General features: G+C 49.1%; 2 protein-coding genes across 2 annotated transcripts in view; one reads left to right on the top strand and one right to left on the bottom strand.

Moving 5' to 3' along the window:
• LOC114609552 (2'-5'-oligoadenylate synthase 1A) overlaps nucleotides 1–14640 on the bottom strand; it is a 28168-nt gene continuing 13528 nt past the window's right edge. The window contains exons 6-7 of the mRNA XM_028753903.1: nucleotides 908–934; nucleotides 1–757 (exon numbers count right to left, since the gene is read on the bottom strand). Coding sequence (XP_028609736.1) covers nucleotides 725–757; nucleotides 908–934 — 60 coding nt within the window. The 3' untranslated portion in view covers nucleotides 1–724. The remainder of the gene's footprint in view (nucleotides 758–907; nucleotides 935–14640) is intronic.
• On the top strand, nucleotides 4209–13131 carry LOC114609553 (inactive 2'-5'-oligoadenylate synthase 1D-like). The gene is made up of 6 exons (XM_028753907.1): nucleotides 4209–4391; nucleotides 5324–5612; nucleotides 8017–8213; nucleotides 11068–11300; nucleotides 11956–12109; nucleotides 13102–13131. Exons 1-6 carry the CDS (start codon nucleotides 4209–4211, stop codon nucleotides 13129–13131), a joined length of 1086 nt encoding a protein of 361 aa, XP_028609740.1.

The raw sequence follows: 14640 nt of genomic DNA, 5'->3' as shown, positions 1-14640 counted from the left end.
AAAAATTCTGGGCACTTTTTATTTCCCCAGTACCTATGGAACACCAGCCTGCATGTTGTAGTCACTGAAGTGCAACCTGAGTGCACAGGCCACATACTCACTGTTCCATGTCCATGTGTGGCCGGAGAACAGCTTCTGTGTCAGATAGGGCAGGGTTAGAAGCTTGTCTTGGGGACGTGGACAGAAGAAACAAGGGTTCCTCTCTTGGGTTTATGTGTAAGAAGAGACCTGGGAAGACCCCAATCCAACTCACATCAAAAACTGTAGCAGTTTGGTTTTGCTCTCACCACTGCTGAATGTCTGGATCATGTAGAGTAGTAGTTAGTGCTCAATAAGTGCATGTAGTTGAACAATAAACACACACACACACACACACACACACTCCTGTACTGTACCTCTAGGGCTCATCCCTCAGAGTTCACACACACCCTTATGGCACCTGCTGTAGTCTATTGTTGTTGATCAGACATTGTTGGACAGAACCTACCAACAGGTGGACAGATGGGAGTCAAGCTTGAGTTTTTCCTCACCTTCTGAATCTGTTGAGGAAGGCTGTCTGTGATTGGACAGGATTCAAACATGGCAGACAGGCATCAGAAGCATGACATCTGATCCCACGTAGGGCCCTCCCTCATTGGGACAAGGGCCTGCAGCAGAGCAGGACATGTCCCTGACTCTGGAGCCTCCTGGGCATGTCCTTCTGGGCTCACAGGACAACACTTGCTCACAGCAAGATGCATGTCCAGTTGTCTTCCACCTGAGGAGGGACAGCAGAACCAGGTCAGAATATCAAGCTTACCCTGCAGTCATCCCTGCACTGTGGGAGGAGAATGTTGAGATCAAGGCCAGCCTGGGCTACACAGCAGAAACCCACATCACACCCACCAAACAAAAACCTAAAGCTAACCTGCTCGAAAGGTACAGGAACCTCCGTCTGAAATGAAAAGACACAATCACATCAGGAGCCTGCATTCCTGCATGGAAGGAGATGTAAACCAGCCCTGGGGGTGGGTACCATGACTGGACATCTGGAGCTCCACAGAAAAGGGGCCAGCACATTCCCAGGTTGGAAAGACGGCCATCAGGACACCTTCATGACTATGCTCACTGAAGGTGCTTATGGCCCTACCTACAGTCCCCTTCTTCAGTAACAGATCTGCCAAATGGGATACATGGCCTCGCAATCTCTCTGCTGCAGGACAGTACTACAGGCCACTGTTCCCACTGCTGTCTCCCTTCAGGTCCCCTCTCACTTCCTGACCTCCTGAGGTTTCTTTCCCTCATCCCTGCACCCATGTTCATCCCCACCCTGAGGTCACATGTGACATCATCAGTTCCCTAGCATCAGGCAGACCCTGCCCCAGGAGGGAAAGTTCCAAGTGCAGGTCCCTCTGTGCCTCTGTGGCTGTGACACAGCCTTGCTGAGTCCCATTGGTCAGGTGACAATAAGACAGGGAAGACAGGCTGCTTCATGGACCTGACAGTGGCTTCAGAATCTACTGGATCCAAGTCCAACCAATCACTAGATTAGCGTCCTTGAGCTTCTCAGAGGACTCTAGCTTGAGTCTAGTTGGCATTAAACCAGCTGGGACAGAGTCAGTTTCCCTTAGGTGTGGTCCCTGGCAGGTTGTCCACATCCAGTGGTTTGGCCTCACACCTGTGTGAGTGTGAGAAGCACAGATGTATCCAGTGCTTTATTCATTGAGAGTCACACTAAATCAGGCTGGGGCGCCTTACATGGGAGGAAAGGGGGGTTGATTTCATCATGATATATTGAATGTATATTATGATAATTTCAAAGAACATTTTATAAAATGTCCAGGAGGATACTTAATTCCACAATATTTTGCCTTTTCAAGAGGCACAAACACTTCTGCAGACCTGGTCAGTTCCCCCCAGGAGACTTTTGGGGAAATCATGTCCCCAGCCGCTGCTGGACATGTGGCCAAGAGGGCAGATCCTGGTATTACACCCTGTGACCTGGACACTCTGGCTCAGTCAGGCTTTCCATGGATGTTGGCCTCGTTGGGATGAGTGACCCTTGTTCAGATGCATGGGAGAGCAGGGAAGCAGTATAGATCAGCTGGGCACAGTAACACACTATAATACCAGCATCAGAGACTGAGGCAGGAGGATTGCTGTAAGTGGACTGACAGCCTATAAAAGAGGTCCTGCCTCATAAACAAAAACAAAAAGGGTCACTGAGCTAGCTCAGAGGGACCAGGTGTTGGTCACCAAGCCTCGTGGCCTGAGTTTGGTCCCTGGGACGCTCGTGGTGGAAGGAGATTGAACTGACTCCCACAAGTCCTCTGACTTCACATGCTCGCACACATGAAATAAATGGAATAGAATATTTTAAAGCATAATTAGCCTGTCCCTCCACAGATCTGCTCAAGACCCTCAGCTGGTCTCTTGTCCTCCCATCCTGGCACTTGTGGGGGGGGGCCTTCAGAATCCCAGTTCCCTCAGGCAAGGTCAGGGTCCACCGAGGAGCCTCTGTTATCAGCCAGGCCATGAAGACTTTCTCATTTGCTAAAGGCTGGCCTCTGACCTGAATGTCAAGGCCTTGGCTTCTGCTTATCCAAAAAGAAAACCCTTAAAGCCACCTATGACTTGTGCTATCTGAGTTAGGGTTTACTGCTGTGAACGGACACTATGACGAAAGCAGCTCTTATAAGGACAGCATTTCACTGGGGCTGGCTTACAAGTTCAGAGGTTCAGTCCATTATCATCAAGGTAGGAGCATGGCAGCATCCAGGCAGGCATGGGGCAGGAGGAGCTGAGAGTCCTACATCTTCATCTGAAGGCTGTTAGCAGAAGACTGTCCCCCAGGCAGTTAGGACAAGGGTCTTAAAGCCCACAGTGACACATCTACTCCAACAATGCCACAGCTAATCCAACAATGCCACACACCTCCCAAGAGTACCACTCTCTGGGACAAGCATATACAAACCATCACATGAGACAATAAACATGGGAGAGCCAAAGTGGTTACAATTTGCTCACCCTTCTGTTCCTTGATGTCTGTAGCAATTGAAACAGTAATTTAGGTGTGGGGTGTGTGTGTGATGTAACTTTGTGTGTGTGTGTGTGTGTGTGTGTGTGTGTGTACAAATGAGTGTGGGAGGGGCTTCTTTTTACTGTTTTATGAGACAAAGCCACATCATGTAGCCCAGGCTGACCTAGAACCCTGTACCTTCCGTATTAACCTCCCAGGACTTGGGGTCGCAGGTGTGGACCATCCTGCCATGATGAACATCCACTCCTCCTGGGCAGAGAGGGGTTGGCATGGAGACAGGCTCACTTTCATGAGGGTGTGTCCTGGGCACAAGTCAACACTTTATGCTGTTGAAGTGGACAGTGACAACTGATTGATAACTCAGGTGGTTACAGCTAGGGACAGAGGCACACCTCTGTGACCTCAGCACTTGGCCGACCAATGGGGCAGATCCCCAAGTTCACATCCACCCAGGATGCAAAGGAGTGAGATCCCATATTAAAGAAAGATGTGAAGCCTTTTTCCTTTATGGACAGACAGGAGGAGGTGGGAGAAGAGGACAGAGAAACTGTCTCAAATGATGCCTTGGATGGTGGTGACATCATGGGTGAGCATCTGAAAACCCACAGAACAGTGAGACCCTAAGTCTGAACTAGAAGCTAGCCGGGACCTTGCAGACAGCTCATTACAATATCCAGCATGGACCAGTCACCTGGGACAAACCCAGCTCAGCTGTGCTGAAACTGGTGCCTGCCATCTTCTGGATTTCGCTCACTTGCTCTTCATGTTTTACTGAAGTCTGTGTGTGATTATGTGTGTGTATCTGCGTGTGTATCTGTGTGTGTGTGTGTGTGTATGTTCTGTTGTTAACAATCTAGCAGACTACCAACAGATATTTCTTTAGTAACAGTTGAAGGTCAAGAAGGAAGAACAACAGAATCTGTTTAGGATGCTTCCTGCCTCCTGGTCCACAGCCTGCTGTGAAGAGGGTTTGACAATTCAAAGAAATGCCTGCAGGAAAACAAAACAAAACAAAACAAAACAAAAAACAAAAACCAGAGTGTCCGGGAGCCCAGGAGCCAGAGGTGACAGGTGCAAAGGTCTGATTTTCATAGCCCCGCCCTTCCAGAGAAGAGGAACCAGCAATGGATATAAGGGGCAGCTGACTCCTGAGGCAAGGCTACAGCCAGCAAACATTTTTGGTCTCAGGATGTCGAAGGAACTCCGTAGAACCCCATTCTGGAAACTGAATAAGTTTATAGAAGATCAAATCCTTCCCGACTCTACATTTCTTACTGAGGTCAGAGAAGACATCGAAGTCATAAGTGCTTTCCTGAAGGAGAGATGCTTCCAAGGTGCCGCCCACCCCGTAAGGGTCTCCAGGGTTGTGATGGTGAGTCTCTTTAGCCTGAGCTGACCAGGATGGGGTGGAAGAGGACTCTCAGAAGCCAGACTGCAGTCCTTAGAGGAGAGTGAGTTACCTCCCTGCTCTATGCCCAGTGTCCTCATGTATACCCCAGGTATGGCACAGGGCAGGAAACAGATCAGAGACCCCACCTGCTGGATGACTGGACTGATGGAAGCTCATTGCCCGTGTTTCCATCTGTCAAATGGGACTTTATGATGACAGTCCCTTCCTCAGTCACTGTGAAGTCTGCAGAAATGTCGTTTTGTAAAGTTCACTCATCTATGTCAAGTGTGTTAGTGATTGTGCTCAGCATTTTATTTAGGGAGGCTCTCTGCTTATCACTTGTTACTATTTTCTCAATTTTTTGTGCATTGTTTTCTTAATTTTGACATTTTCTCTGTAGCCTCTTAGTATTGCTACAGACTTTCTTTCTGTTGGCATGGTGGCCATGGTTTATTCCTTTTAATACTCTGCTAGCAAGGGGGATGGTGAAAACAGTTTAATATGTCTGTGGTAATTTTCTCAGTCTCCTCTCACACACTACCATCCCATGCCCTTGTACTTGAACCTGCCTCAGAACATCTCCTACCATTAGCATCACAGACAGACAGACAGACAGACACACACACACACACACACACACACACACACACACTTCTGGATAGAAATAGATAAAACAAGGGTGTTCATCATTCTAAGTCTGGCTTATCTCCTGTATCACAAGGAGATCCAGGACCATCTATGTTCCTAAAGAAGATTCCAATTTCACTCTTCAGTACTGAATGGAATTCCACTGCACATGGGTCAGCTTTCTCCATCCAAGGATCACTCTTGGTGATGGACTCCTACTCTGTTCACATCTGGATTGCCCAGCATGGCTCTCCCTGTCCCTTGTCATCCTCATCCTTGTCTTTTAGGGCTGCTCCTACGATGAACACACTGCGCTCAAGGGCAGGTTAGAGGCCAACATGGTGGTGTTCTTTAGCAATCTCACCAGCTTTGAGGATCAGTTAAAGTGGTGTGGAGACTTCCTTAAGGAAACTCAGAAACATCTGTGCCAGTTGCAGCAAGAGAGACAACTTAAAGGGAAGTTTGAGTTCCAGAGCTCAGAACAGCCCGACTCCAGATCTCTGAACTTCAAGCTGAGCTCCCCTGAGCTCCAGCAGGTGATGGAATTTGATGTGCAGCCAGCCTATGATGTCCTGTGTAAGTCAGCCAGCAGCAGAGTCTCAGCCTGCTCTTCCTCACACCTGAATCTTCTCTTCTATTTCTCTCTGTGTCTGTGTCTGTCTCTCTCTCTCTCTCTCTGTCTCTGTCTCTCTCTCTCTCTCTCTCTCTCTCTCTCTCCCCTTGCTCTCTTTTTCTTTGTCTCTCTCTCTTTTGCTCTCTTTCTCTTTGTGTGTGTGTGTGTGTCATGGGGAATATGTTCACGTGTGTGCAGATGTCTGTGCACATGTTTGCACATGTGTGTAACGGCCAGAGGCCAGCCTTGGATGTCTGTTACTTGGGAGCCTATTTTAGTTGAGAGGTTGACCTGGAGTTTGCTGCCCCACCTTCGTGGCTCTTGCACTAAGGACCTGGGGTCAGGTGTGGTGTGTGCTCTGATGGAGCTGAACCCACAATCTCTGGCACCTGGAGACTCAGGGTATCAATTAGGGTCAGCACAGGGCTGGTGGGAGTGGCTGTGCATTCTCCTAGAAGTGTCTGTAGGTTATGAATCTCCAGCTGGAAACAATTATACTCAGATGTATTCAGGACACCCTGGGCTCTCTCCACCTCCAAAAGCCAGGCAAGTTTACTTGCATGTTTGTTTTGAGAAAGGTGGATTGGCCAGCTTCATGTCAACCTATCTGGTGAGACAGTGAGCCTGAGGGATTCTCTGGTCTCTATCTGCCCAGCGCTGGGATTTCACGTGTCAGCTGCTCACACACACACCCCAAATCCCCACATGCACTCACATGTTATACAACTACACATTAATAATCCTCTCGATTAAGATCTCTTGATACCAGGCCTGACTGACACACAGTGTGTCTCTAAAATTCCAAATTGCCCAACTCAACCCAAAGAAAACCAGGAACACCCATGAAAAAAAAAACTTTATGGGCTTAGGGAGTTTGGGTAATACTTGAGGTTCTATAGTTAGTAGGAGCACAGCACCCCCTGCTGGCCACTGGTAGAACTGCTGCTATTGACTCGGATACAAGGCAGGCCACTAGTCCTTCCGTGACTTAAAGAAATGGAAACAGTCCAGAGTCTCATTGAACAGGGACTAAGAAGGCCAGCCTGGGAGTAGGACCAAGGCAGTCTGCTGTGGGAAGCTGCAAGAGGCTTAGAACCTTTCTCAGTGGAGGGGGCTCAGTGGGGGTGACCCAGAAATGAGCTGGGAGGGGGCTCCCCCAGAAGCCTGTGTTGCTCATGGACATGCCCAGCCTGAGGCAGCTTTCAAGTGGGACAGGAACTCTATTGTAGAACGACTGCCTTGGGAATGCTTGTTTGGATGACATCAAGAGGACCACAGCCCTAACTCGGGTGGCTTAGCAAATGAGACCTACTATGTGCTGGTCCTGAAATAGTAAATATGTTCTTCAGAACTTTATAGAACAGTGGGGTATTAGGCTTGTTCAAAGTTCCATCTGTGAGTGATTTAGGTCTGTGGGAGCATCAAAGCCTGACGGTGTGGCCTGCTGCAACCATGGCCACGCACCTGCAGACACCGAAGACACTGCCTGATGCCTCAAAGTGCATACACACCCACACATAGCTACACACACATCAATTCCACAGCCTGCTCCCTGCCCACAGTAAAAGTCTGTGGGACACACAGACACCGCCACCACCATCATATCCTGAAGCTCTCAGCACTTGGTCAATCAACACCACATGACACTGAGGCACAACCAAGATTTGTGCACTGCAGACACACAGTAATTGGAGAGACAGCTCAGTGGTTAAGGGTGACTGCTACACAAGCATGAGGACACGAGTTCAAATCCCCAACGCCCACCTAAGCTTAGGAAGTGCCATACATTGACCTGTATCCCTAGAACTATGGGAGCAGAGACAGGAGAATCTCTGGGGCCTGATGGACGCCAGTCAAGCTCCATGTTCACAGAGAGACCCTGCTGCAAAGGGAGGGGGTGACAAAATATAAAGGAAGACACCCCATCTCCTCTTGTGGTCTCTGTATATTTGTGTTTGCCCTATCCATGCACACACAATCCACCCATCATCTCAAAATAGCACAGAGACTGTACACACACGATAAGATAGACAACTGAGGTAGAGTGCTCCAGGGTACACCAGCACACAGTTGGCCATTATCAGATGACCGTGTAGCTCTCTTGTGAGTGACCACAGTGTGCTGTTTCCTCCAGGCCTGGGAGTAAGTCATCCTACTAGGACCAGTTGGTGACACAGACTGTCCAGGACCAATTCTTGTACACAGTCAAAAGGTGTGGTGGGCTCATGTCTCTGTGGGGAGTGAGGCTTGCTACAGACAAACTTTGCGTTGTTCAATGAACCCCATAGAGAGTGATTGTGACCCTAGAAAGAAGGAAGATCCTCAGAGCAAGGTTGAGTCTAAGCATGACTGAAACTTCCTTTGTAGATGAACTGAGAAACTACAAGCATCTTGAACGTGATGCCTACAACGAATTCTATGCCCGACTCATCCATGAGTGCACCACCTTGAACAAGGAGGGCGAGTTCTCCATGTGCTTCATAGACCTCCATGAAAAGTTCATGAGGGAACGTCCACCCGAGCTGTGGAATGCCATTCGTCTGGTCAAGCACTGGTATCAACTGGTAAGGCATCTGACCCAGAAACTGTGAACACTATGTGTAGAGAATGTGGCTACAGGTCTGAGAAGAGGTCTATTCTAGCTTGCTGTCTATTGACAAGATAGCCTTATCACATGACCAACAGTGCCCTGGGAAGGAAAGGTCTTACTTGGCTACACATCCCAGTGACAGCGCATCTCTGAGGGAAGTCAGCACAGTGACTGAAGCAGAGAGCAGGGAGGAATTCTGCTCACTGCCTTCATCTCCATGGCTCAGTCAGATTGCTTTATTATACAGTGCAGACGCTCAGGCATGCCACCAACCACATCCATCACTGATCGGGATCGTGTCCCCACAGACTGCCCTGAACCAGACTGATTGAGGGATTGTCTTGATGAAGGCTGCCTCCTGCTCAATGACCCTAGCTTCTGTCTACTTGGCAAAAACTCACTTTCACAAATAACCCACTTTCATATTGATGCTCACACATACACACCTCTCTAGAACCATAACCATCTCTTTCTTGACTTTTTGCAAAGATATGATTTCAATATCATGCCATAAAACACAATTTAGCCTTAGGAATCTAAAAGGATTCTTTTTTTTTTTTTTGAAATTTCAATATATACCAAGATTAGTCACTCAAGGATGCACTCATATAAAATTTAAAACATTAGTTAAATTCATTCTTCCAGAGGTCACTGTCACAATCAGATCAAAAAACAATGAAACCCCAACAGAGCCAAAACCTCAGTTATCTGATATCTGGAACTCACGGTTCTCTGAGCTTCTTGGGCTCTGCCATCCACAGCACACACAGCTGGTCTCAGGCTCAGGTCAGCTGTGTTCTCATATTGCTCTGTTCCTGGCAGTCGTCCCCTGCTCAGGGCGAGTCCAGTCTCTCGGGGTCTCCACTGCCATGGAGACTGCACTTCCACCAATGGCTTCTCCTGACCTCTCCCAGTGCCAGGCCTCAGCCTCTTTCCAAGGCCCCTTCAGTCCTACAGGTTTCATGGGACTTGTGACCTGAGAGACCTCTCTGCAGTCAAGCTGCGGCTGACAACTGGAGATGCAGTCGTGGGACCCCTGGACCATGGCTTCTGTTTGCTGACATGAGGAAACCCTGCCTAGAAGCCTTGGGCCCATCCTGCTGTTCTCTACTTAATCTGAGCAGATTTTCAGCCCCAGCTGATGAGAAACCCCTGATTCTTCATGCAAACACAGCACACAAGCAGCCCAGATGGGGTCCTTGCTTTTCTCTGAAACTTCACTCCAGCCTCCGTCCTCTGCCTGCCTCTCAGCTCCCCTGTCTCCCAGGTTCCCACAAACAGCCTGGTAGGCTCTCGGCTCTCAACAGCTTTCCAACCCAAAGTTCCATCCTCCTTCCTCAATCCTCCCAAGGAACAACTTGGTGGGTCAGTCACGGCAGTGCCTCCTCGCTAGGACCGGTTTCTGTCCTTGTTTGCTCTGACTGCTGTGGTAAAGATGAGGCTGGAAAGTAAACTGGGGAGGAAAGGGATTGTCTGGCTCTCATCCCTGCATCCCACTCCATCACTGAGGGAAGCAGAGGCCCTGGAGAAACTCTGATGGCTGCCTGATATCATTTGGGATCAATCTGATTTTTAAAAAACATCTCAAGACCACCTGTCCAGGACAGAGAATGTCCACCATGGGCTGGACCCTCCCACACTGATCAAGAAAATGCCCCACAACCCTGACTCCAGGCCAGGCTGATGGAGGCATTTCCTCACTTGTGGGTCCATCTTCTCCAGATGGCACTCTCCCTGTCAGGTTGACAAAGAAAAATAAAAATGGCACAAGGTGAGAAAGTAGAAAATGGAGGGGGAACGTGGGTAGAAAGGGAGCAGAGCACAGGGGTTCAGAGATACAAGGGCTTGGGGGAACAGCAAGGAACAGGATGCTGTAGGAGGGAGAGGGGATGGTGAGGGAGGGAGGGAGAACTTTCCATTCTTGTTCTAAGTGATTTTCCTCTAGTCCACTTTGTAATCAGCTAACTCTCTTTTTAGCCCTGTCTAATTCACTGTTCCACGGTGGCTGCTTCACTTGTGTCTCTGCCTATCTACTTCCTTCTATGGTAAACTCTTCATGCCATTTTCTATGCCTTCTATTTTCCTGACATTTCAAGCCATTACCTTTTTAAATGGGTGATTTCTCGGTATATTTCTCGAATTTTTAAATATGTGTGTGATGTTCGTCTATACCTGTTCGTAGGAGCACACGTCTTTGTGTGTGCCTTTGTGAGCATAAGGATGTGAAGGTCAGAGCCTGAGGGCGGGTCCTCAGTCACGCCCCACCTTGTGTAATCAGTCAGGGTCTCACACATGACACTCAGTGTGCTGGATCAGCAGGTCTGTAGAGTCCTGAGCCCCTGGAAGCCCCACCTCCAGCCCTTTGAGCTAGGATTATGGATCAGCATCCTCAAGAGCCTGACACTCATGTAGATGCTGGGGTCTGACCTCTAGTTCTCACCCCTGCACAGGGAGGGAGACACTTCACCCCTGAGCCATCTCCCTGGCCCCTTCCATGTTACTTCAGAGACCATGAGAAAACTTCCATAGTGAGGACTCCTTATGTCCCGCCCCCACCCTCACTCCTAGCTGTCGCTCATGGTGTCTTGATTCCTCCTGTGCCTGCTAGTGAATGCTGTCTTTGTGGAGCACACAGGGTCAGTCTCAACCACTCAGCTCTTGACTATAGCACAGGATGGGCCAGAGACTGAATCTAAATGACTGGGCGTGGTTGTGTGACAATCAACCTGTAATGACAGCATCAGGTGGCAGCTGAATTGAGCCTGTGTGAAGTAGCCCCCACACAACAGCTGAGAGCCCCGTTTTTCACATTGCCTTTCTCTTCTCAGTGTCAGGAGAAGCTGAGGAAGGCACTGCCCCCACAGTACGCCCTGGAGCTGCTCACAGTCTATGCCTGGGAATACACAGTCACAGACAGCTCTGGACTATATGTAGCCCAGTGCTTCCGAAGTGTCTTAGAACTGATCACTGACTATTTGAGTCTTCTAGTCTACTGGAGATGGTGTTGTGAATTTAAACATGAGATCTCTGACTACCTACACAGACAGCTCCAAAAAGACAGGTAACTTGTCCTAGTGCGGCTCTGCTCCACGAGGGTGTGAGGCTGCGATCCTGTGGAAAGGGGGAGGTGGAAGATCTGTGTCAATGCACCATCTCCTGCACTGGGCACTGTCACCTGACTGACAGGAGGCTCTAATGCCCTGGGAGCTAGGGGGTGGGGATCGGGTTCTCCTGTCTATCATGAGCAGACCAAGGCTCTAACATTGGCCAGACCCAAAACAGCAAAGGAAGAGGAGGAGGACATGGAGTAGGAACTGAGATCATCCAGCAGTTACAGCCTCATAAGCACTGTGAGGCACCAAAGACCAGCTGTAGACCAATTACCTGTAAATAAGAGAGTGCTATGTCACCCTAGGGAGTCACGTCTTCATCCTGTGTTTGTTCAGTTTTCCCATGAGACGGGCTGGTCCAACTCTCCTCATCAAACAGATCAGAGAACCTGAGGGAGCTGCCCCAGGACACACAGCTACTAAAGGGTAGAGGATTCGAACCTACACCTTTCAGGTCATACCCAAGGTTCCCTTTAGTCTTGTGAGGCAGGGAGTCTGGCCAAACTTTTGATAGTGATATTTTGCTGGGCTCCTCCTTGTTCTTGTGAAGTGATACCTGGGGCACTAGCCAGCTGCTCAATTCCCTCCCTGAATTTTGCTCTTCAGGCCTGTGATCCTGGATCCAGCAGACCCAACAAGGAACGTGGCAGGTTCAAACAAAGAGGCCTGGCACGTGCTGGCAAATGAGGCTATGATCTGGACACATTTGACTTTCTTTATGAACTGTGATATGTCCCTTTTGAGCGGCTGGGATGTACCGGTGAGACCCTGTCATCATCCTGTCACCTTGCACACAGCTTGGGTCACCCCCACCTATTTGGAGAATATTCTCACTGACACATGGTCTTTTTCTTAAGTTCTCCACATTCCTGTGGAGGCCAGCTGCTTGCCTTCTTTTAGAGCCATTTTAGTGCCATTCAGAGATATTATGGGCTGGCAAGATGGTTCAGTGGGTAAGCATACAGCCAACACTGAAGACCTGGGGTGATCCTTAGAATCCATATGGTACAAGGAAAAAAAAACATATTCCCCCCCACCAAGTTGTCCTGTGATCTTCGTCTCTGTCTGTTAAACACATGGATATGCACACACATACACAGGTGCTCCCAGACAAACAGATGCATAGACTCTGAGAACTGAATCCACTGGCTCAGGGACACTCCACTGGAGAGTGTCAGAACCATGGAGGAGTCTAAAGGCACTGTCAGGTCCATGAAGCACACTGTCTTCCCTGTCTCACTGTCACATGACCAATGGGACTCAGCAGGGCTGTGTCACAGCCACAGAGGCACAGAGGGACCTACACTTGGACCTCTCCCCTCCTGGGGCAGGGTCTGCCTGATGCTAGGGAACTGATGATGTCACATTTGACTTCAGTGTGGGGATGAACATGGGTCAGGGATGAGGGAAAGAAACCTCAGGAGGTCAGGAAGGAAGTGAGAGGGGACCAGGAGGGAGGCAGCTGTGGGAACAGAGGCTTGTAGTGCTGTCCTGCTTTAGAGAGGTGGAGAGGCCATGTCTCCCTTTTGGCAGATCTGTTAATGTAGGTCCTTCCTGTGGGGCCATATGTACCCACAAAGGACATAGTCACAAAGGTGTCCTGATGGCCATTTTTCCAACCCCTGTGTGTGCTGTCCCTTTTTCTGAGGACCTCCAGCTGGCCAGTCATGGTACCCACCCACAAGGCTGGTTTACATCCCCCTACTGGAAGCAATGCAGGTTCCTGACATGATTGATTGTTTTTCATTGCAGCCAGAGAAACAAACATGTGCCTTCCAGTGAGCACCCCAGCATCTACCTAGGAGGCTCTGGAGTCAGAGGCATGTGCTCCTCTGCTGCAAGACCTTGACCCAGAGAGGACAGGATGCTGCTCTAGGCTCCAGTGAGGGGCATCCAGCCTGTGACCCAACTCCAGGCTTCTGATCCCTGCCGGCCCATGGACAGCATCCTCACAGCCTGTGTCATCTGCCTTATCCTCCAGCAGTGCTCTCTGGGAGTCAGACTCTGAAGGAAAGAGAACTCAAGCTTGATGTCCATCTGTACAGCTGTTGGGATGTTCTGTCCAAAAAAAAAAAACAAAACAAAACCAAAAAACAAAAAGTCTGATCATCATCAATAAACAACAGTCATCTGTGAGGAGGTGCGTGCACTCTGAGGGATGCATCCTCCTCATCCCACACAGAAACTTCAGCAGCGCACGTGACCCTGGAACCCAGAGAATGTGGCCAGTGTGCATTGAGGTGCACTGTTTCTACAGCGTGCAGGCTGGGGTTACCGCAGTGCAGGAGAATAAAATTGTGTGCACTTTATCCTGATCTCTGAAGCTCATAGCAGCATATAGCCTGGACCAAAGAGATAGAGGAAAATGGAGAATGTGCTGAGTTTCTCTGGAGGATCATTCTGAAAATACCTCTGTGTGAAATGAAGACCATCCTAGAAGCCTGGGACTTTTTGTCTGAAGACCAACAGCAGACCATAATCTTGAAGCAGAGAAAGAAATGTCTAGCCCAGAATGTGATTCTGCTATGTAAGGACAAGTGTGCAAGTCTTTATGACATGGCCCTTTTAGACACTGTATATACTCAATTTCATTGGCACCAGAAGCTTTGGAAAGTCTTTGAGATGAATAAAGAACCAGGCAAAGATGTCAACTTTTTAGATATGGAACAATTCCAAAGTTCCTTTTAGAGAATTCTCCTTATAGTCTCCATTTCTTTTGAGTTGACAGCCCTCAGGAGTCACCATTGTACTATTGACCACTGGTACACAGCATTCCTGATCGGGAATCATTCCTGACGCACCCTACGGTACACCCCAACTGGATCTTTAAGCACTGTCTGTGATCTTTTTTTAATACAGGTATTGCTGACTTCATGACTGCAGGCTCCGTGCTGTGCTGACGCAAGCTCTGGACGTCGGGCTCCAACAGAGCTGGGCTGGCGGGGACCAAGCAGGGCAGTCGGGCAGCCGCGGGGACCCGGACTCACTCTGAGGAGAGCCAGGTGGCAACGCTGCCTGTGTGCACTTTAAAATTTGTGACTTTAAAGCTTAGATGTGTGAATGTGTTTGAGGATGAGATTCATAGCACTGAATTAAAGCAAAATGCATTGAATTAAACTAAAATGAGTTAATTTTTTCTTCCTTCCTCCTTTCCTTTCCTTCCCTTGCCTTCTCTTCTCTTCCTTTCCCTTCCCTCCCTCCCTCCTTTCCTTCCCTCTCTCCCTTCCCTTCTTTCCCTTCCTTCCCTTCCCTTCCCTTCCCTTCCCTTCCCTTCCCTTCCCTTCCCTTCCC

This window comes from Grammomys surdaster, unplaced genomic scaffold (genome assembly GCF_004785775.1).
Source record: "Grammomys surdaster isolate TR1022 unplaced genomic scaffold, NIH_TR_1.0 125976, whole genome shotgun sequence".
Taxonomy (NCBI): Eukaryota; Metazoa; Chordata; class Mammalia; order Rodentia; family Muridae; genus Grammomys; species Grammomys surdaster.
The sequence above is the reverse complement of the archived record's forward strand: the minus strand, read 5'-3'. Positions and strand labels throughout refer to the sequence as shown.